The sequence below is a fragment of the Rhea pennata genome, chromosome 3, assembly GCF_028389875.1.
Source record: "Rhea pennata isolate bPtePen1 chromosome 3, bPtePen1.pri, whole genome shotgun sequence".
Taxonomy (NCBI): domain Eukaryota; kingdom Metazoa; phylum Chordata; class Aves; order Rheiformes; family Rheidae; genus Rhea; species Rhea pennata.
The window spans coordinates 56,938,782-56,960,299 of NC_084665.1; the positions used below are offsets into that span (position 1 = coordinate 56,938,782).

The window sequence follows — 21,518 nt, forward strand, 5'->3', positions numbered from 1 at the left end:
TCTTCATTTCCCAGCCAGCCAAATCCCAACAGGACTTGACAGCTTCAATGACAGCAGTTCCTTTTCACTTTCTATAGCATACATAAAGAAACCACAGTGGTATTCAAATAGGATAGAATTCAAACATAGCACTATTCAAACCTTGCCTCTTAATGTAGTACTTGCTTTTAGGATAAGATCCAGGCCTTCACTCCTTACTAACCTACTACTACTGAAGACTTCAGAGCTCTTTAAGTATGAAAAGAACATACAGCATCACACACTAGTCACAGATCAAAAGTGAACTTCTGCAAATTAGTGCAGTGGCAAATTAGGTTTCACTGATAGACAATGTCCTATTGGAAAGATAGCCTGACATTGCAAGTGTTTGACATGTGCCAAAACATAGGATGTTGGAAAAATAATTGCCCATGGAAAAAATTATGAGAGGGTTGTGATATCAGCATATGGCAGAGTTTGGAAATTTCCCTACTGTAAATTTTTTTGGTTGTCATTCTTTTCCCATTTAGGCTCTCCTTCCTACAGTTTACTTTTATTCAACTAGAACTATATCTGCTTGCAAGAATATAGTTTGTCTGATTTTGTTATTACAGAAGTTTTGCACATTTCAAGACTTCTGATGTTATTTTGCATCTTAACTTCCTCAAAGGTTTTCTTGTAAGCATTGTTGTCCCTACAGCAACTTCTTCAACAGTCTCTTCTAATTGGAGGTATTCTCCAAAGCAGGTACGTAATTATTCCTTTTGGAGGCTTAGTTACGAAGTGTGCTCAAAAGTGCAAGCATCTGGCAGCATTTCTGAAGCAAATGGCTGAGTTACAGTGTGTTCAGAGTCCCCTCTCAGATTCACACCACAGACACTCCCAAAGTGTTTTCAAACTCAGTTAGTAAAGGATAGTTAGAATTTAAATTAGGAGACACTGGTCAATCTTCAGAAATTCTCACCTTGCTATCAGTAATCTTTGTGTTTTTGAAAGCTGACTTGTAGTGCTGCAGGAGAGAGTTGATTTCTACTTGCAGTACACATCACATTATGAGTAACTTCCCTTGAAAAGCATAAGGCAATGATGTAAATGGTATAAAATGTTTCACAGCCTCTCTGCCAAACATCTTTGGGATCTTCCAGCCCTGCTTTAATTTACAAAAGTCTTGAGCTATGCAAAACACATCATATGGCATACCCATTTCCCACTTAATAAGTCCCACAATTAAGCAATCTTAACCAAACACTCCTAAAATGTATTAATTTGAAGTTTGGTATATTTATTTCTCTCTCAGAGTTTTCCCAGCCATAAACCTCCCATAAAACATCCACCACGAGCCCCTCCTGCATTCTGTTGATTGTAGGTCTGCTTTAGCCATCTAACTGGATAGAGCAGATCTATACAGCAGAGGCTGGGGACGAGAAGCAGAGGCATCCTCGGGTTTGAAAGTGGTGGTGTCGGGGAATGTTTTCAGTTTTAGTTTTGCTACCCTTTTATTTAGCAAATAAAACCTACTGGAGGGAACATTTGCTTGGTTGAGGTACAGGAAATATGTAGGACTGTCTTGAAGTGAGTTGTGGCTCTGCTCTAACAGTGCATGGGGGGTTCCAAGAAAAGGAAAGACTTGGAAAAGTTGAAAAGGAGCCTACAAAACTTGTAAGGCAGGATTCACCTTTCTGCAGACTTGTAGGAAGCTGATATCCTTTCAAACATCTGTGAACAGAGCAAAGACCTGCAGGTTCATGCTATGTGGGTATTTGGTCACTCATTGTTGCAGAGGCTGGAAAAGAATTTACATGAGAAGTTTACGTTAATTATGCCACCCAAGATTTTGGCTTTCTGTAAAGAATTAGGAGACAGGTCTGGCTGTTAGGAGCAGAAGGCATGTCGCAACCGGAGGGTAACAGGAGTCTGGACTTGCAGTACTCATTGCAATAAAATCGGACCTCAGAAGGAAACAGGTACAGGAGCAGGTTGCAAAACTGTAAGCTGGAAATATTCCAGGAAGGCTCTTTAAGGAGCATGGAGACCACCAGACCAAGTCTCTTGTTTAATTGATCCATATTGTAGATGCCACAATAAACTCATGCACTGAATGCTGATTATAGACATACAATAAGTGGTATATATAATAGTCACAGCCTGCTGTTTCAACACCCTGTCAAGTACCTGTAGTTCTTGTGCATCCAAACCACTCAGAGAATAGATTTAGACATCTGGATCTACAAGCTCAGAGAAGTTAAAATGTCTCAGCTATAATATTAGAGACCTGCATGTAAAAGAGTCACTGCTGCTTATTGGTATTAGAAAATGTAATTAGTAAACTAATAGGTAATAAGAATCTTTTACTCATATTTCCTTCAGAATTCAGAGAACACAATTTAAAAGCCCCTTTAAAAAGGGAAAATAGAGTAACTTGTGAAGGGGATATAGGAAAGAATGTATCCTCTGTAACAAGAGATGAATGTTTGTCATTAGTTTAATGAAGGGGCCCCAGAAACCTCCTGAAACCCCCCATTAGTCTAACAGTTAGGCCATTGTATGCATATACAACACACAGTCTCTTGTCCTTGCAGGGGATCATGTCTGGGGCAAGTCTGAAGGCTAAAAATGGAGCCATTTCCACATTGCCAAAGTTCAGATTTAATGCATCAGAAAGATTTCTTTAGAAATTTTTGTGGTCGGTGTTTTTCTAAAATAACACATCAGCACTTCACCAAACTTTTGCTCCAAAAGCAAAAAAAAGCTCCAGAGCTTTTGGTTTGGGATATAGTCTAACCATGATTTATTTCCATCTAACATTTACATTTCTGGTTAAAAGGAGAACAAGAATTTTCAAAACCTGTCTTCAGATTTGCCTCTACCTCCTCTTGCAAACTACACCTGTGAAAAGTGGGGCATTTTTGCTGCTTGTGTGAGTAATACATGCCATAACAAAGAGTGGGAAAATTGTAGGCTCCTACCTTGGAAAGAGATACAAGGCTGTCATTTGGAAGGAGAGTTTGATCAAGGATAAAAGGTGCATTTTTATCCCCTGACTGTTATGAGCCATAACTATATGGATGCTGATGTTGTAACACTTAAGAAAGAATAACAATTAAAATAATTGGTTAAAGCATCCTTTTGGGCTGAAATTCAACTCTTGCAGAGACCAAGAAGTCAGTCAAATTTCTGCATTCAGTGGGAGAATCTCAGTTTTGACCTGTATCGTATTTTCTCCATAGCATTTTCATTTCATTTCATATGCTTGCAGCACTGTGTGGTAGTTTGTTTCCTGACCTGGGCTTGGACACAGACGTTTGCAGGAGGTACAATTTCTTCGCATGCCACACATGGCACAAGGAACACTGACTGGGATCCGAAAGAGTGAGATGCAGCTGGGGCAACACGCTGATTTTGTAGCAGGAGTCTTGTACTGCCACCATTCTCTTGTTATCTGACCCAACAGAGAGACAGATTTATAAACCACATCATCACCATGTGTGTTTGGAGGGTTTCCATTATGTAATTCAGTGTGATACTTCCTACCCAGACACATGTGTCATCACCCATCCTTTGGCCAACATACAAGACTACAAATGCAAGAGATCTGTAACTCATCTTGATCGTGTGAACAGGGACTGTGTGGCACACAGTCCTTGCACTAAATTTCTGTCCATGGATGAATGCGGTTGTGAATGAAGAGGCAGGCCTGGAAAAAAGTAATATAACATTACTTTTATGGTAAATTGAAAAATGTGAATCGTAAAATTATAAATATATGCCCTTGTTGATTTGTGCTGTTTGAATTTGAAAAAGCAATACTGAAACTCTTTAAATAGATCTTCAAAAGACTCAGTGTACTGTTTGCTTAAATGTAGATGGCATACGGTTGAGCCTGCTTGTGTTAATTTAGGATAAAAAGGGGGGGGGGGGGAAGTGACATCTTTTGAAGGAGCCTCCCATAAGGGCAATAGGAGCTGCCTTTACAAGGTGTTACGTTAAAGTCTGGCTTAGCTCAATCAGCAGCACACACACAGTCCCACCAAAATAGTCATAGTTCCTGCAGCAAGAAGCACAAAAGTAAAATATAGAAGAGACAAAATTAAGTAAGCAGTGACAACAGAGTCAATTTTAATTTCATCAGGTAACAGAAATCAGACTAGTTGATCATAATGCTTTCCCTGGTTTTTAAACTCATCTAATTTCTAAATCAGGAGATTGAGACTCAGTTGAAGGCCCAGTAGAGTGAAAATATATGTATTTCTTTTCCACAAATATTATGATTTAAAACTGACAACCCCAGCATCTGGGAGTGCTTAAAGCAATTCATAGTTTTGCTCCAGTCATATGACTGGGCAAAGACTGCAGAAAAATCAAACTGGTCCAGAGGAGGCCTTAATGTTGGGTCAAATCCAATAAATTGAGCAAGGATCCTTTCATTAATTTGTTTTACGTTGTTAGAGATGAATGACATTCTTTCTGCTCATGCAAGTGTTTGTCTGCTATTTGTGTGCAAACACAAATCCATTACTACGTTAACTGCATTTCATCTTTTTATATTCATTGTATGGAATTTATTGTTTTACTTTAGAGGTCCTAAATAATTGAATTTATCTTTTCCTTTATTAATTGATGTTTTCACGGGCATTATCTTTCAGATGTATTTCATACAGTTTTTAAAAAAATGTTTATTGCATTCCAGAAATATTGTTGCCAGATAATCTAATAAGAAAGTGGAGGAAAACAGTTTATAATATGCAGATCTACTTTCTGCTTTGTACATTTGCATAAGTAACAAGAATGAATTATTTAAATGGAAGATATTCTTACTGAATTAAAAAATTAGAAGGTTCTATATTTCATATAGTTATTCTACATACTGGCACTGAACGAAATTCCTAATCTGACTATATAAAATCAAAATGAAACTTTACTTGCAGTTTTAAAACTTTCAGATTTATATGTGCATATCTTAAGGAAATGATTGGAAGCCAAGTTTATATATGCAACTGTCTGGGAAATGAGTCAAAACTAAGTTAGAAAAAGGACACTGTGGGCTGTTGTAATGGGCTGTCTCTATCAGTGAAAGCCAGCATTTTACACCAGACCTGTACCTGTCTATACAAGAATATGTGTGTGCACACATGTATACAGGAGAGTGTCTTACGAAGAATCATCAGGAATTGTCCTAGAGATTTTAATATTTTTCTATTAACTTAGGATTTTAAAATTTGACTTTTTGTTTCAGTTGTTGGTGATGTATCACCACTTGGCAGTCAAAAATTTGCTTACAAAACTGAGAGTCAAAAAGGCCAAGTCATCCACACAGCAGAGGCAAACAATTTGGAAGGACAGGTCCTCTGCTATCACTAACTAGTAAATTTTACCTGTATAATCCTTAACATGATATACCTTTGTTTGGGGGTTGGAAGCAGGGTATCGGCAATTGAAGAGCAAAGGCAATTTCATCCCTCACAGGCACTGTGGGGTCCCCACTCATGTGGTGAGTATGTAGAGGATGTACAAGTGACCTATTAGTAATAGACCTATTAGCCCTTATAGTAAATCTTTAGCTTTTGGCTCAGTTCTTGGTTTGTTCATTGCTGTCTCTAAAATTTGACCTAGTATATGTAATGACATAATGTAGGCAGATTGTATGGAAGTAGCTGATGCATCACTGGGGTTTTTTTTTTTGTAATTACCACTTTATCAAGTGAAGGATCCATGGTAAAGAACTTGACATTTGCTGGCTTTTTGATGTGCGAACAGTTTTTCTGAAATAATTTGATTATATGAAATCTGCTTATGAATAATTCAGTAAAGTAACTTTCAGCCTGTGAATTGTTTCACATGTCTGAGATACACTGACACACATATGGCCAAATTTACTAAGGGAGTTAGACCCCCCCCCCCAGTAACTCAGCTGCTTTTGAATCTCCTACTAGGGGTCTGAGACTACTGAGGTTAAATGCAAAGGCAGGCATAAGCACATATGTCCTGTACGGCTGGCCAGGTGCTCACCAGAAAATCAGATTCCTTGCTCTTTAGCTGCCAAATGTGGCAGGTCCTGAAAGTCTGTCAGTGCCTCTGTCTCTGCCAGGGCAATTCCACACTCGCACAGAGGTCTGCATCAGCTCATGGTTGTGCTGGGCCTAGGTGCACTGAGGAGCATCCATCACGATGGGTAACTCCATCACTTTGCCACTCACAGCACCTCCAGGGCCCAGTCTGATGGGTGCTGTTGGTACACCTCTAGACTAGATGCCATGAAAACATTCTCCCTTTTGTGCTGTAGAAGCAGCACTAAAGGAGACTGAAAATTCAAAGTTTAATCTCTCTCCCACCTGAGGGTGTTTGACTTCTGAAGACACTAACTGATAAGTTATGATATATTCTGGGAATAATGCTCCTGATCCCTGCTATTAAAGTTGTCCTATTTTGCATGAGAAAAGAAGGCAAAGAGACCTGGGGTACAAGTCTGCCTTATTTGATAAAATAACAGCAGTTTTTATTAGCAGAAAATTGGCAAAGACTTTTAATCTGGGGAGTAGTTTCAGAGATGTGGGTCCTGAATTATGGACTGAGGTTTCCTACTGTCTGAATTAGATTGCTTTCTGCAACAGTCTGTTCCATCCCGCTGTGAAGGGAACATCAATGCATTATCTTCGCTCCCTACCTAAGGTTATACCTGTGTAATGTATACTATGCAGTGTACTAAAATAATTCTGAGACTGGAAGAGGTCTAACAATGCCAGGATGGCGCTCTGCCCAAAATGATTCATCCTGTCGAGAGCACCATGCTAACCTTTCTCTGCTGCTCCCTGGTATTACAAAGGCATAGCTCTGCATCATGTTGCACGTAAGCACCAGCTATTCTGGAGGTAGCTGAGTGTTTCTAACATAATTTTGCGTTTCTTGGATTTAGACATAAGTGTCTAACTATGCATTTTAATTGATACCTAATTAACTCTTGTACTGTATTTTTCCCATGTGACTGCCTCTGTCTTCAACGTGTCTAAATCCATCCAGTACATCATATGGTGTTATTCTGTTAATTGCCTAAATAAATGTAGTTCTTAATGGTCTGCTGTGTGAAAACTCATGTTTATACATGGAAACTTCTGCCTTTCTATTAGTACTTTCTGCAGACTTATGCAATAATTAGACACAGAATCAAATTGAATTCAGTTGCGAGTTCTGTTTTCTTTTTCTTTTTTCCAAAGGAAAATAATTAGTTATCATGAAAATTACTTGTGTAACATCCTCTTGTACCTCAGCTTCCATTGCCACTTCTGAATGATATTCAACTCTAGCTGATTAAAAATGAGTGTACTGTTTTAATTCGCATTACTCATTCTCTGATAAACAAATAAATAAAAGCAGTGATATCAAGAGCTAGGATTGTCCTATGGGTAGTCCATTTCTGGAGACAGCTAACACTGCCAAGAGATGAATATAAAACTCTTCTGATAAATCCTATTACTCTCCAAGTGGTATTGATAGAACATCCTCTTGTAATTTAAAATAGCATTATAATTACAAAACACAAATAACTTCTCTGGAATTGATCTGTTCCATCAGTGACACCAACTTGTTTCTACCCGGCATATGAGCTGCAGACTGCCACTCATCTCTCTGTCTTAACACATCTCCTGCAATATTTTCCCCTAGGATATATTCCTGAATCTTTGTCCAGAGATGAAAATTAATACAACCAGCCAGCACAGAGCTGAAATTCCAGCTCAAGCAAGGAAGATGAAATTTGCAAGCATTCTGGGTGCATGAAATGAAAACTGCAGAGCACTCTTATTTGATCTCCATCAAATTATCAACTGTTGATGAACAAAGCAAAATGAAGGCTGCACAGTTGCCATTAATTACTCTATTATGCTCTCAGCCTTTTCTGAATCAGAGAAAGTACTGGAGAAATCCAAAGCTGCAATCTTTGATGGGTGCTTTTCAGATGACATTGGATGATGCTATTCTGTTAAATCAGTGAACCTTTATTTCAGTGAAGCCTTGCATCTGAATTTCCTTCATCCTCACTGTTTCATGAAAATTAGTGCCCAGGTTGTATCTTATCTTTTTTCTAGTTGCTTATACCTTTGCAAAATAACTGTTTCCAGCTGGGGAATTTTGCTTAATTAAAATTTATTTAGAAAATTCAGCAAAAGATGTTCAGATGTTTCTAAGACTGAGGAAAAGTTGGTGTTTTGGCTATGTTAGAAACTAAATCTTCCTGTTGCAAAAATGAGCAACAGTAACGTTTCCCTATCATCCAGGTGATATTAGCTACATATCATATAAGTAATTCATAAACATTCATCAAATGCTCAACATACTGTAGCAACAAATGCTGTAAAAAAACCACTATGGCATTAATAATTCTGTATTACAGGTAGGATTTAAATAGGTTTAAACAAAGCCCGAGGACATATGTTGAAAAAAGAGATTAAAAATAAATGGAAAAGCTGCACATTGAGTGAATAGTGTCTGTTCCATATACTGTACAAGGAAGCAGTCCTGTGAGCAAGATAACACAATCATTTAATTAAATTATAAACCGTAAATCATATGGACTAGAAGTCAAAACAAGTTTGTTTGAAAATCTTACCTTTGCTTTATCCTAAAGCATCACTGCTTGACTTTTCAACCTTAAAACTCCTTTAATGTGGGTTTTGTGTTTTGCATTCTTTGGTATTTTTTGTGAATGGAAACACAATAATTTTAAGATTATATATGTTTTTACTGCTGTATTTGTGCATGGAAAAACATACTGTTTTGACTGAAGTAGATGAGTAACAGAGAATTAGAAACAGAGATAAAAATAGTTGCACTATATCAAGCTACAATATAAAGTAAATAATAATTATTTTCCTGCTTGTTGTCTTAGTTTAGTTTTAGGCATTTCAATTAACACAATAATGTAAGTGTGATAGTTCATATGTATGAAAGGAACTAATTTTCCAGTGAATCTAGATATTTTAAAAAATATTTGGTTTAATGTTCCAGCAACAAAGGTTTCTATTTCTTCTTCCTTCCAAGAGAATTTTTTACCTGCTGACGCCTGGAAGTTAGGCAAGAACTTTCTCAGATGTGTAGTATTCCCACTTAAATCTTGCTCCATTGATAGATCTGTCTTTTTTTTTTCTCTTTCAAAATTTATTCGTGGAGATCAAAGACATTCTTTGCAACTAGAAAAATAAAGATTTATTGATGCACCTTACAGATGTTGTCTGTCTTTTTGTCAAGGCATCCATTTTTCTCAAACATGCAGTGTAAGTGCATACCTGTTTCTCATTTGCAACAGAAACTAGCACTGTTAAATGAATCTGCAGTGTGGTCATTATAAGCAATTTGGTATTTGGTAGGTAGGTTAGTATTCAAAAAAAAAAATAATAATAAAAAGGTAAAAAATCCATGGCAGCAAGTTAAATAAGTCCCCCAATACTTTGAGTTTCAAACTGACATTCATGAGAATTAAGAAGTTATAGTTCTACTGTGCAGTATGTGCATATATAGTTACGACTTTATCTGGTTATGATTATTGAATAGTTCTTTTTAAAGTGAACTGCAGTCACAAGGATTTATGCTTCACTGTCTTTTTTTGGGGGGAGGAGGGAGAGGTTAAACACTAGCCCAAAATAGAAAATAGAATTAAGTTTTACATCATATTACTTTTGTTTTCTCCTTTTCAAAAATGAGGAGTTATTCTTAACTTTCTCTTGGCTACAGGTTTTGTGTAAGATTTTGAAAGGCCTCTACAATGTCAAAAAGCTCTGTACCTAAACTTAAGAGATTCATCTCCAAACTACCTAAGAACGTCTGATCTTTTAGCCAGTATGCAGATATTTTTTATCAAGTATCCAACGGGATTGGTCACTTGTTATTTATTCTCACATTCTAGCTCTGTAGTTTTGTTCACACTAAAAAGTTAACAACTCCTGCGTTTCAGCAAATGCCCTTTACTGCTGAATGCTGGCAACAATACTAAGCCAACAGCAGAGGTAAGATTCAGGCATTCACCCAAGCCTTCCAATGTAAGTGGCAAAAACATCTGACTCCTGTCTACCAAGTAGAATTTCCAGCTGCAAAGTGCCTAAAAGTTGTGAGTCAGGCCCCCTAAATCAGAATGCATTTTAAAAGCCTAAGAACGAAAGGAGTAATTGCTTTTTAGTTTCTGACCTGGCAAGTTGCACTTTGGTCATGATTTCCTATATTTCTCCCAAACCACAATGCACAGAACTTGCTTGGCTAGATCTCGAGGAAGCCCTTTCCACAAGGTCCATAAAATGAAACAGTGAGCTGATGGCAATACTGTATTAAAGCCTCCATTGTTGTACTGGTAATGCAGCCATGACGTGGAAAGAAATGTATTTCTACTTCAGACAATGCCTAAGGACAAGAATAGTTCTAAAGAAGCCATCCGGACATATTGGGGACATATGTTGTATAAAGAGGATGGAGACATTAAATAGCTCAGCGCTGAGTGAATACCATCCATCCTATGCATTGTAGAAAGCAGTAGTTTTCTAGGAAAACCAACATGATCGTTCAATTAGAGACTGTATCATAACCCATATGCACAAGGAGGTCAAACTAAGGTTGCAGAAGCAACCATCTTAATTTTGGAATTTCCTTACTGGTCTAAAGCCTTGCCTCCAGTAGACAACAGTCCCGCATTAACTATCCCAGTAAAGCTGCAATGAGAAGAGCCATCCCTCTTTTCCCTCACAACGAACAAAGTCACGCTAAAACAAAAGTGCCGATTCTTAATGCTGTGCTGGATTCATCTATGACACCGTAATGCTAAGTTGCCTTTCTATTGCTGCCAGTCGCAGCAACAAAGACATCAGTGGCCCTAACAAAGGCATGTAGGTGCAGTGCTGGCCTTTCGGGCCCCAGGGCGAGGGTCAGTGGACGACCGGGGGTCTGGGCGGGCCAGTGGCCAGCTGCCGTTGGGGCTGGAGCCCTGGTGAGGCTGAGGGCAGAGGGCCACTGGGGCCAGGGGGCATTAGGGCTGGGGTCCTGGTGGGGCTGGTGGCCATTGGGGCCCGCGGCCATCAGGGCTGGGGTCCTGGTGGGGCCAGTGGCCATTGGGGCTGGCGGCCGTTGGGGCTGGGGTCCTGGTGGGGCCACAGCCGTTGGGGCAAGTGGCTACTGGGGCTGGCAGCTGCTGGTGCTGGGGTCCTGGTGTGGGGCTGGCGGCTGTTGGGGTGAGTGGCTGCTGGGGCCAGCGGCCGTTAGGGCTGGGGTCCTGGTGTGGGGCCGGTGGCTGCTGGGGTGAGTGGCCGTTGGGGCCAGCGGTCGTTGGGGCTGGGGTCCTGGTGTGGGGCCGGTGGCCGCTGGGGCGAGTGGCTGTTGGGGCCAGCGGTCGTTGGGGCTGGGGTCCTGGTGTGGGGCCGGTGGCTGCTGGGGCGAGTGGCCGTTGGGGCTGGGGTCCTGGTGTGGGGCTGGTGGCCATGGGGGCCAGCGGCCGTTGGGGCTGGGGTCCTGGTGTGGGGCCGGTGGCCGCTGGGGCGAGTGGCCGTTGGGGCTGGGGTCCTGGTGTGGGGCTGGTGGCCGCTGGGGCGAGTGGCCGTTGGGGCTGGGGTCCTGGTGTGGGGCTGGTGGCCATGGGGGCGAGTGGCCGTTGGGGCTGGGGTCCTGGTGTGGGGCTGGCGGCCGTTGGGGCGAGTGGCCGTTGGGGCTGGGGTCCTGGTGTGGGGCCGGTGGCCATGGGGGCCAGCGGCCGTTGGGGCTGGGGTCCTGGTGTGGGGCCGGTGGCCGCTGGGGTGAGTGGCCGTTGGGGCTGGGGTCCTGGTGTGGGGCCGGTGGCTGCTGGGGCCAGCGGCCGTTGGGGCTGGGGTCCTGGTGTGGGGCTGGTGGCCGCTGGGGTGAGTGGCCGTTGGGGCTGGGGTCCTGGTGTGGGGCTGGTGGCCATGGGGGCGAGTGGCCATTGGGGCTGGGGTCCTGGTGTGGGGCTGGTGGCCATGGGGGCGAGTGGCCGTTGGGGCTGGGGTCCTGGTGTGGGGCTGGCGGCCGTTGGGGCGAGTGGCCGTTGGGGCTGGGGTCCTGGTGTGGGGCCGGTGGCCGCTGGGGTGAGTGGCCGTTGGGGCTGGGGTCCTGGTGTGGGGCTGGTGGCCATGGGGGCGAGTGGCCGTTGGGGCTGGGGTCCTGGTGTGGGGCTAGTGGCCATGGGGGCGAGTGGCCGTTGGGGCTGGGGTCCTGGTGTGGGGCCGGTGGCTGCTGGGGCGAGTGGCCGTTGGGGCTGGGGTCCTGGTGTGGGGCTGGTGGCCATGGGGGCCAGCGGCCGTTGGGGCTGGGGTCCTGGTGTGGGGCCGGTGGCCGCTGGGGCGAGTGGCCGTTGGGGCTGGGGTCCTGGTGTGGGGCTGGTGGCCGCTGGGGCGAGTGGCCGTTGGGGCTGGGGTCCTGGTGTGGGGCTGGTGGCCATGGGGGCGAGTGGCCGTTGGGGCTGGGGTCCTGGTGTGGGGCTGGCGGCCGTTGGGGCGAGTGGCCGTTGGGGCTGGGGTCCTGGTGTGGGGCCGGTGGCCATGGGGGCCAGCGGCCGTTGGGGCTGGGGTCCTGGTGTGGGGCCGGTGGCCGCTGGGGTGAGTGGCCGTTGGGGCTGGGGTCCTGGTGTGGGGCCGGTGGCTGCTGGGGCCAGCGGCCGTTGGGGCTGGGGTCCTGGTGTGGGGCTGGTGGCCATGGGGGCGAGTGGCCGTTGGGGCTGGGGTCCTGGTGTGGGGCTGGTGGCCGCTGGGGTGAGTGGCCGTTGGGGCTGGGGTCCTGGTGTGGGGCTGGTGGCCATGGGGGCGAGTGGCCATTGGGGCTGGGGTCCTGGTGTGGGGCTGGTGGCCATGGGGGCGAGTGGCCGTTGGGGCTGGGGTCCTGGTGTGGGGCTGGCGGCCGTTGGGGCGAGTGGCCGTTGGGGCTGGGGTCCTGGTGTGTGGCTGGTGGCCATGGGGACGAGTGGCCGTTGGGGCTGGGGTCCTGGTGTGGGGCTAGTGGCCATGGGGGCGAGTGGCCGTTGGGGCTGGGGTCCTGGTGTGGGGCTGGCGGCCGTTGGGGCCGCCGAGGGCGGCCACGGGCGGCGGCGGCGCCCGGCGGCGCCCGCAGGGGTCGCTCGCGCGGAGGCAACGGAGGCGTCGCGGGGGCCGCGGGGCCGGGCCAGGCCGGGCCGGGCCGGGCTGCGCCGCGCCGCGCCGGGAGGAGAGGGGGGCGGGCGGCAGCGGGGCCGGGGCGGGCCGGGGGCGGCGGCGGCGCGTCCGGGCGGCACGCTCAAGGCGCCGCGGGCTGCGGGCGCTCGCCGACGGTGCATTGGCTGTAACTTGACACCGGAGCGAGAGGCCGAGCGGAGAGAGGGAGCGCGAGCGCGTCGGCGGCGGCGGAGGAGGAGAGGCGAAGCCCCAGGGAGCGGGATGGTGACCACCTCCTCCGCCTTCCCCTCCCCTTAGCGCCGCTCCGCAGCCGCCGCAGCACCGGCGACTCTCGGCTGCAGCAGGGCCGGGGCGGGCGGCGATGGGGACGGGACGGGCCCCCTGAGCTGCCGGGAAGTTTCCCCTCGCGGGCAGCCGGATGGAGGATGCGCTCTCCGCGGCGGGCTCTGTGACCCGGCGGCGAAGGCGAAGGGGAGGATGAAGAAGAAGCAGCAGCCCGGCGGCGCTGGGGACTGCCCGGCGCCCCGGCCGCCCGCGGCCCCGCCGGCGGGAGGGGGCCCGGGCCAGGGCGGGGGCTGGAAGCGGCGGCGGCGCCTCTCGCAGCTGCCGCTGCTCTCGCTGCGCGACTACGGCTGCTGTATGGCCGCCCTGCTGCTCTTCTGCCTGGGCTCCCTCTTCTACCAGCTCAACGGGGGGGCCCCGCACTTTCTGCTGGACCTGCGGCACTATCTGGGTAAGGGCGGCGCGGCGCGGCGGCGGCTTGTGGCGGCGCCGGGGCTGCTGCGGGGGGCGGCCCGCTGCCGCGGCCCCCCGCGGCCGTGAGGAGCTCCCCGCGGTTTCCGTTTCGCTTCTCTCCCTCTCCCCCCTGCCTCTCCCCTCCAGCGCATTTTTTAGGAATTATTCCGCTTTCGAGGAGGTGTACGGCGGGGCGGGGGGGGGAGGCTCCTGCCTCCCCGGGCCCCGCGTTTCCGCGGTGCCGGCGGGAGGTGCGAGAACTGGAGACGGCCCGGGCTCGGTCTGACATCGCCAGCCCGTTTGAAGTGGGGAAGCCGAGCTTGTGGAGACAGTTTCTCGGGGAAATGGGTTGTGGGAGTGCGTTTTTCCTCAGAAGTTAATTTTGGCGTAAGGTAGGGTTCCCTTAAGGCTCTCCCTTAAATCCGGAACAGATTTATGGCTAGGGATGTCTCTTTGTTCGCCTGCTGATCGTGAGCAGAGCTCGGTTTACGAGCTACATCTTGCTGTCAGTTCAGACCTGAGTTTGGAAGTCAAGGTGAAAGCTACACTTACTGCCCGCAGGTTACAAAACGTGGAAGTTCAGGCATAACAAGTTGTATCTGCACTTCTGTGCTACCTTCAAATGTACGTAAGAGCCGTGCAGTAGGCAGTAGGAGGGAAAAGGGATTACAAATGGCACTACTGTCGTCTCCGTGCATGACAGAAGATGCAGCTGTAAAATATGTTCACATCTCAATACAAGTATTTTAAATACGTAACGTATTTGTGAACAAAGTGTCCCTTAAGATACAACTGATTTGCTTCTTGAGAGAAGTGCATCCGAGCAGGGTCTGAGCAGCGATGCTTGAATGCTTGAGTTCACTATGGTGCTTCGTTACAGCCTGCGTGACCTTGAGCCAGGTGCCCAGGTGGGCATCCAGAGGGAGCTGCAGGCATGTGCGGCGCTCTGTGGTCCTCGTCCTCAGATTGTGGACCTCCCCAGAGGCAGTCCCACATCCACTAGGTTGCACGTGGTTTCTCTTTGTGTTGCATTTCCACACTGGTAAACTCTACTTCCCTGATGAACAAGGAAGTGGCAAAAACCAGAGTCTGTGTAAGTACCTCAGATTGACAGGACTAGCCAAACAGGGAACAAAAACTAAGGGTTTTTCTGTGTGGGAAGATTATTGCAGAACAATCTGAGTTTTTATCACTTCAGCTACTCTGTGTTACGTGCCTGTGAAGACAAGCGTTTAGTGTTACGCACTGCAGAAGGACAATCCATAAGAAGTGGTGTTAAGTTGCAAACTAAAATGCAGTATTTGAAGAAAAATAAGCTGAAAACATGCGTCTATGTGTATTTAATGAACATTTTGGGAATATGGCTCTAGGTGTGTGTATATGTGTGCATCTGTGTGTGTGTTGCTTTTCTTTAAAGGAAAATAATCCTATATATTCAGCTAACTAATGAGAGACTATGAAGAACGCATTGCCAAGTTGTTCTGAGAGATGCATAGCAATAGGACAAGAGGGAAGAGACACAAGTTGCAAAAAGGGAAATTCCAATGAGTTGTTAGGAAATAAAAAATCAACATGAAGGTGGTTAAACACTAGAATAGGTTGCTCAGAGAGGTTTGAATATCCTTGTAGGTATTCAAAAGTCAGCTGGACAAGGTCCTCTGCAACCTGATTTAATTTCTCTGCTTTGGGGGAGTTTCAGAATTCTTTAATTCTAGTATAAATGGAGAAAAACATATATGCAAATTCTAGTGAGAACAGGAGAAAAACTTTTTAAATATTACTTCCCAAAGACAACAGTGTATTGCATTTTTGGCTTCTTTTTTACTGACTTATTTTTTCTCTTCCTTTCATGTTAAATTATGCAGGAATTCCTCTATTGAAGAGGACATTGACAAATTTTCCACTGAGGTAGAAGTAGATTTTGCTTACAGTTGATTGACCTTTTAACTGTGTCAAGCACATATCTCTATTTTCTAAGAGCAAGGTTGATGCCAATTTTTTATTTTTAGTTTTCATCAAGGATGAATGTTTCTTGGCTAATCTAGGAATAGAATCGGAGAAATACAGGGTTACATAGCTTCTCAGTTTGTGGTCTTTTGACTGCTTTTGAGGGATCCTGGAAATAAAACTTGAATCTACTGTTTTAATACTGGTAGCCAGTAGTTGTGTCTCTGCAGGAAAATCTTCAAATTCCTTCAAAGACCTTCAAAGGTCTGCAAATCAAACACCTGGGAAGCCACTGGATCGAGATGATTGGGTCACCAGTTGAATCATTTGGATTGGATCATTTTTGAGACATGCTCAGCAAGTTCAGCAGAACCTTACCGTATGTGTCTAAATGTCATGAGCCCATGAGGAAGGAGTGCCATATTCGTTGAAAATGGATTCTGAACACCGACATTCCTCAGTAAATAGATATCTGTTAATATTCAGCCATCAATGAACTTCTGCGTTTTACATACCAGTTAATATAGAAGTTTCATCTTTGTACCTGGGCCACCTGGGGTGATGAGAAGGCAAGGATTAGTCTAACATCCTGCAACAGGCTGATGGTTGAGCAGGAAGCAGAGTCCTTGTGGCTCGAGTCCTAATTGTGTGATCTCCCCAATGAGCAACCTGTGCTGCTGCCTGTACAAATAAATGGAACGTGTTTTGCCTCATTGCAGTGGTACATATTTGTATGTTACTTTCTGAAAGTAATTTTACACTTTCTTGGTGTACAGGATCACTTGGGCTGTCAAAGGTGATCCACATAGTTGATTGACATTGTTAAAATTTTTTTTTGTACTGGGTGCAGGTTTTGCAAGAATGGTGGCATACTCCTTCGGCTATCCAGCTGGCAAGGTTTGCAAATTGTGCACCTATAAACATCTAATTTTGAAAGTGAATTAAAGTGATCTAAAACTGAAAGAGTTTTCATGTTTGCATTAGAATGGTCACAGTTGATTACTTAAGCACCTGAACAGCTATGTAACCAGGTAGTCTGGCTGTCTTCCAGGGGACTAACGCAAGTGTTTGGAAGAGTAGGTGTTAGGCATCCTACGCTGCTAATGACTGAAGCCCTACATATGTGCATGTGTGTTTTAGATTGACGGGTCAAGTTTCATGATATTAAAAAATATTAAACATTTTTTCCCCTGAAGCTACAGATCCAGTGAACAGGCAACTCTTTCCTTCCAGGCATTCCAAGCCACAATTTATGGTGTGAAAATTTAAATCCCCAAACAGAAAGAAACAGTTAGTTTGCAAATCATGGTTCCAGTGTGTGACTTTTACAGCCACCCTTGTTGTATTTAAAGCTGCGAGAACCAAAAAAGAACAGACCAAAGGGAAAATTGATATCTCTGTTTAATTACTTTGCGGCCTTCATGATGTGGGGGGTCTTGTCTGGCTTTATTTTTATTTGTGTTGCAAGTTTCACTGCATTGTTCGTGGTTAGTTATGTTACTCTGAAGGGAATGCTTGGATATTTTTTACCTCAGAACCCGAAAGAATGTTTGTAAGTAACAATACCAGAACTTCAATAGAAATTAGGAGAGAAGGCACACCTGCATCAGGCAGGTGTGTGCGTAAAAGAAAATACAGGCTGTGAGAAAGCAATGGGGTTGAATAACTTTAATTTTTGTTCTTAGACCCGCATCATGCAGTGTAGAGGAGGAGGAATAAGTTTATTTTCAAACGAATTAACAGTGAAGATTTGCAGGTTAAAGCAAATCTTTTTTTTTTGCTTTGCCTAAAACTTTTCTTTGAGAGGGGGCAAAGATGACTGTATTTTCAGAATATTTAGATTATTATAAGTAACTTTTTTTCCTGGGCCAGCTTCTGTGGTTTCTTGTTCAAGAATCTCTTGTTTTGCCCAATTGCCACACAGATTGGGGAGAATCTTTTGGAAAAAAGTTCTGGCAGCTTGCAGGAGAAGCAAGCAACTACATGCAGTATTTCCCCTTTTGCATTGCAATCTTTTCTTTTTTGCAAAATAGGAACGTGGGAAGAGAAATAGCACAGCTTCATATTTGCTGGTCTCCTAAGGGTTGCATATTATCCTTTGTTGACTTCAAGTTCGTATTAGTTCAGTGGAAAGGTCTGTGGAAAGCTGTCGGTTTCTGCTGTCCATTCTGACTGTGGTTCACAAGAACATGGCTCTAAATCTGCACTGTTGTAATGCCTTTAGGATAGCTCTAGAGCACTGTTTTTCAGTGTATAATCCTTGGGGTCATGGACATTTGTGGTTAATATCTAAATAATCTGTGAAAACTAGTAAAACAAGCCTGTTTCCAGTGGGCTTAGATTTGCTGTTTAGGGGGGCAAACCAATCCTGGACAATCTGTGGGATCCAAAAGATAAGAAAGTTTAAGTCTTGCCAATTTTCAGTAATAAGCTGGAGAATTGGGACTTACACAACATCTATGAGGTTTTACTTTCTAATTCTGCCAAGGTAATACTGGCTCCTTAATCAAAGATCAACTCCAACAGTTGAAGGAAGTAAGAAGGATCTCCTGTAAGATGTGTAAGACAGCACTCATAAATCTTGTCCAGTCCTGTGGGTTTAGGGGAGGGCACCGGTTCTCCATTCCCCTTAGACCACGGTATTCTTAAGTTGCCTTACTTTGCTTTGCTTTAGCTTATGAAGTATACACGCTTCAAAATACAGAAACGAGTATTTCCAAGCATTGGTAGCAACCCTCTAATGGCTAATAAAAAATAAATCTTTTGATCTTCAGTATTCACAGTGCATTTTTTTTGTGGTATTGCTCTTGTCAATTAAGCCATTTCCCCATTGAGCTCCCTGGGAGATGGCCAACAAGTACATGGCTGATGTCAAGGGTTTGATTGCATGTGGAAGCTGCTTGTCCTATGCACTTCCTGATGTGAGACAAAAGACTGAAATGGCCAGTTGTGCTCTTCAAACAATCTCTAAATTGCTCCCTAGACTCACTCTTCATTGCAAGTTCTCAAGTAGTTTGGCCAGGAGATGTACTCAGTAGGCTTAAAGTTGTCACAACAACAGTTACACAGTTACGTTTATCTTGGACACATTAGGGAATATAGCCATAATTTTGTCAAATGGAAGAAGCAGAAAGAAATTTTGGTTGAATTTTTAAGGACACTTTAACAAAACTCTTCAAAATATTTTAAACTAAACCCAAAGCAAAACTTTTTTTTTTTTTTTTTAATTGGGGTGGGATGAATTGGCTTTATTACAGTAGGGTGGTTTTTTTTTTTTTTTTTTTTTTTTTTTTTTTTTTTTTTAAGTTTCTTTCTCCTTCCTGTTACCATCTTAAAAGAGGAGCAGAAAAGGAAAACTGACTATCCAAGGGAAATAATAAAAGTGACTGTCAGTGTATGGTATGCTTTTGTGCCTGAACTGTAGGAGGGAAAAAAACTAGCAACTTTTTTTTTTTTTGCTTGTAATACTGTGTTTATATTGGAAGTGTTGGAAAGCACAACAAGCTTTTTAAAACAATAAAAGCATCTAGAATGCTTCATCACAGGTAAATAGCTCTAATCTGGCCAAAGGTAACGTGATCAGAAAGAATTGTCACATCCAGTTTTGTTCTGCACATGGATCCTGAATGTGATTTTTCATCTTTGAAGGCCCTTCAGGTGTGTGTGAAACAGAGTCTGGTCTAAGGACTGTTTAATATACAGTATTTACACAGTATCTATTTCTTAAAGGAATATGTTTGTACCAAGGCTCTGGTTACCTTCTTACTGACTTTTTTTTTTTTCTTTTCAATGATTTGTAGTATTCTCAAAATAGCTCTTCAGTGCTTTAAAGTATTTTGATTTTTGGTTGGCTTATCAGTGAATTATTTAAGAATACATTGCACTTTAGATTTACTTCATTTTTAGTTCATTAACATTTCAGGGAACTGAGAATTCAGTAGAGAAGCTTCTCCTTACAGCCTTGAAAAGAGATAGTCTGAATCAAAATGACAAGTCTGTAGCTATATCTTTCTGAATTGACCTTTCTGTCCTCTTTTGACTTCCTTGTTTTGATATTGAAAATGTGCTAGGTATTTTCTTTTGAAGTAGAATGTGTTTGGAGTTTAACATACCTTACCAAGCTGTCAAGTTTTAAATGAGCTTGTTCGGAAAACAAAAAATATATCTTATCTCAAAGAGACTTCCTTAAAAGTCTGCATGACTTGCTTATCATTCACAGATTGTCCAGTTGTAAGAGTAACAGTGCTCTACGTATTGCACTATGCTGTCTCCCCTCAAGGAGAAAGAGAACGCTTCTGGTTTCATGACTGACTTGGGGCCAGGCTCTTTTCAGAAGTGCCCAGCCACAGGACGAGAGGCAATGGGAACAAACTGAGACACAGGAGGTTCCATCTGAATGTGAGGAAAAAGTTCTTTACTGTGAGGGTGACAGAGCACTGGAACAGGTTGCCCAGAAAGGTTGTGAAGTCTTCTTCTCTGGAGATATTCAAAACCTGCCTGGACACGATCCTGTCTGACAGGCTCTAGGTGACCCTGCTTGAGCATGGAGATAGATGATCTCTGGAGGTCCCTTCCAACCTCAGCCATTCTGCGATTCTGTGACTTGAGGCTTTTTCTTTGAGAAACTCTTGTTACTGGGCTACGTTATCCTTACTGGCCATGTAACACTACATACAGTGAAGTGATAACAGAAAATATTTCAGGCTGTGTGAATGTGTCATGATGATACTCTAAATATATTTGGAAAATTGGACAGTAATTGTTCAGGGATCTATTGTCTGCTTTTGAAACCTAACTCCAGCTTATATGTCAGGCATTGTATATATGCACTTATGTATATTTTTCTATATTTCATATTGTTGACTTTATCTGTGACTTTGAAAGGATTAACTAACTTCTCAACATGAGGAGAGTATTATTATAGCTTTTCCAAAAATGTGCTTAGTTTTGTATTAGTATCAGATTATACGGTAGTATGGTATATGCACCTGTAAGAGGAACAGTCTCCTGGTTAAATGGGATGCTATGCTCGGACTTCGAAATGAGGGAGGCTTCAGTCCCCTGCTCTGTCAAAGCTCATGTGACTTGGAAGTTGTGTGTTCTCTCTTCATTTAATACTCTTTTCCTCAAAGGGCATTATGAAAATAAATATGTAGTATAGAATCATATTCTCAGATTTTACAATGATGATAGCCATAGAAACACTTAAGGGAAAAAGATTTTGGTGATAAATCCTCTTGTCACTGAGGGATTTTGGCTGTATCAAAACAGATGAGGCAGATAGTGAGTGCTAGAGTGGAGCTCCTGTGTAGGCTAGGCAAAGTCAGTGCTCCTGCTACTTCACTTTTCTTTTAAAGCTGTCACTAGAGTTTAACTCTGTGATTTTTATGCAGTTTTACTTCAGAAATTACTGCTATAATTGAACTCCAAGGTCTGATCAAAAGGCATCAGTTTCTAAGGGGTTTGCATATATGTTCTCATATCAAAGATTTCAATATAGGAAAATGTAAGTGGGTCACTTGCTTCTTGTTTCTAGTGGCACTGCTTAGACTTCGTTTACAAAATCAGGTGAAAAATTACAATTTTTTGAAGTATCTTTCACCTCAAGTGAGTAGGGCAAGCACTTCAGGCTCAATCAGAGAATATTCAGCCAAAACAAATTGTAGCTGTCATAGGAGAGGAAGCGATTGATGGACTTGTTCTCATATTTTCATATGAAATTAGGCAGGAGGA

The 21,518-nt window shown here is 44.0% G+C and overlaps 2 protein-coding genes across 2 annotated transcripts in view; one reads left to right on the forward strand and one right to left on the reverse strand.

The window, feature by feature from the left end:
• Positions 1 to 11,121: 11,121 nt before the first annotated feature.
• LOC134138854 (basic salivary proline-rich protein 1-like) lies at positions 11,122 to 13,264 on the reverse strand. The gene is made up of 2 exons (XM_062573055.1): positions 13,258 to 13,264; positions 11,122 to 12,947 (listed from the first exon to the last, which is right to left on the reverse strand). Exons 1-2 carry the CDS (start codon positions 13,262 to 13,264, stop codon positions 11,122 to 11,124), a joined length of 1,833 nt encoding a protein of 610 aa, XP_062429039.1.
• UST (uronyl 2-sulfotransferase) overlaps positions 13,211 to 21,518 on the forward strand; it is a 176,031-nt gene continuing 167,723 nt past the window's right edge. Inside the window, exon 1 of the mRNA XM_062572365.1 lies at positions 13,211 to 13,836. Coding sequence (XP_062428349.1) covers positions 13,581 to 13,836 — 256 coding nt within the window. The 5' untranslated portion in view covers positions 13,211 to 13,580. The remainder of the gene's footprint in view (positions 13,837 to 21,518) is intronic.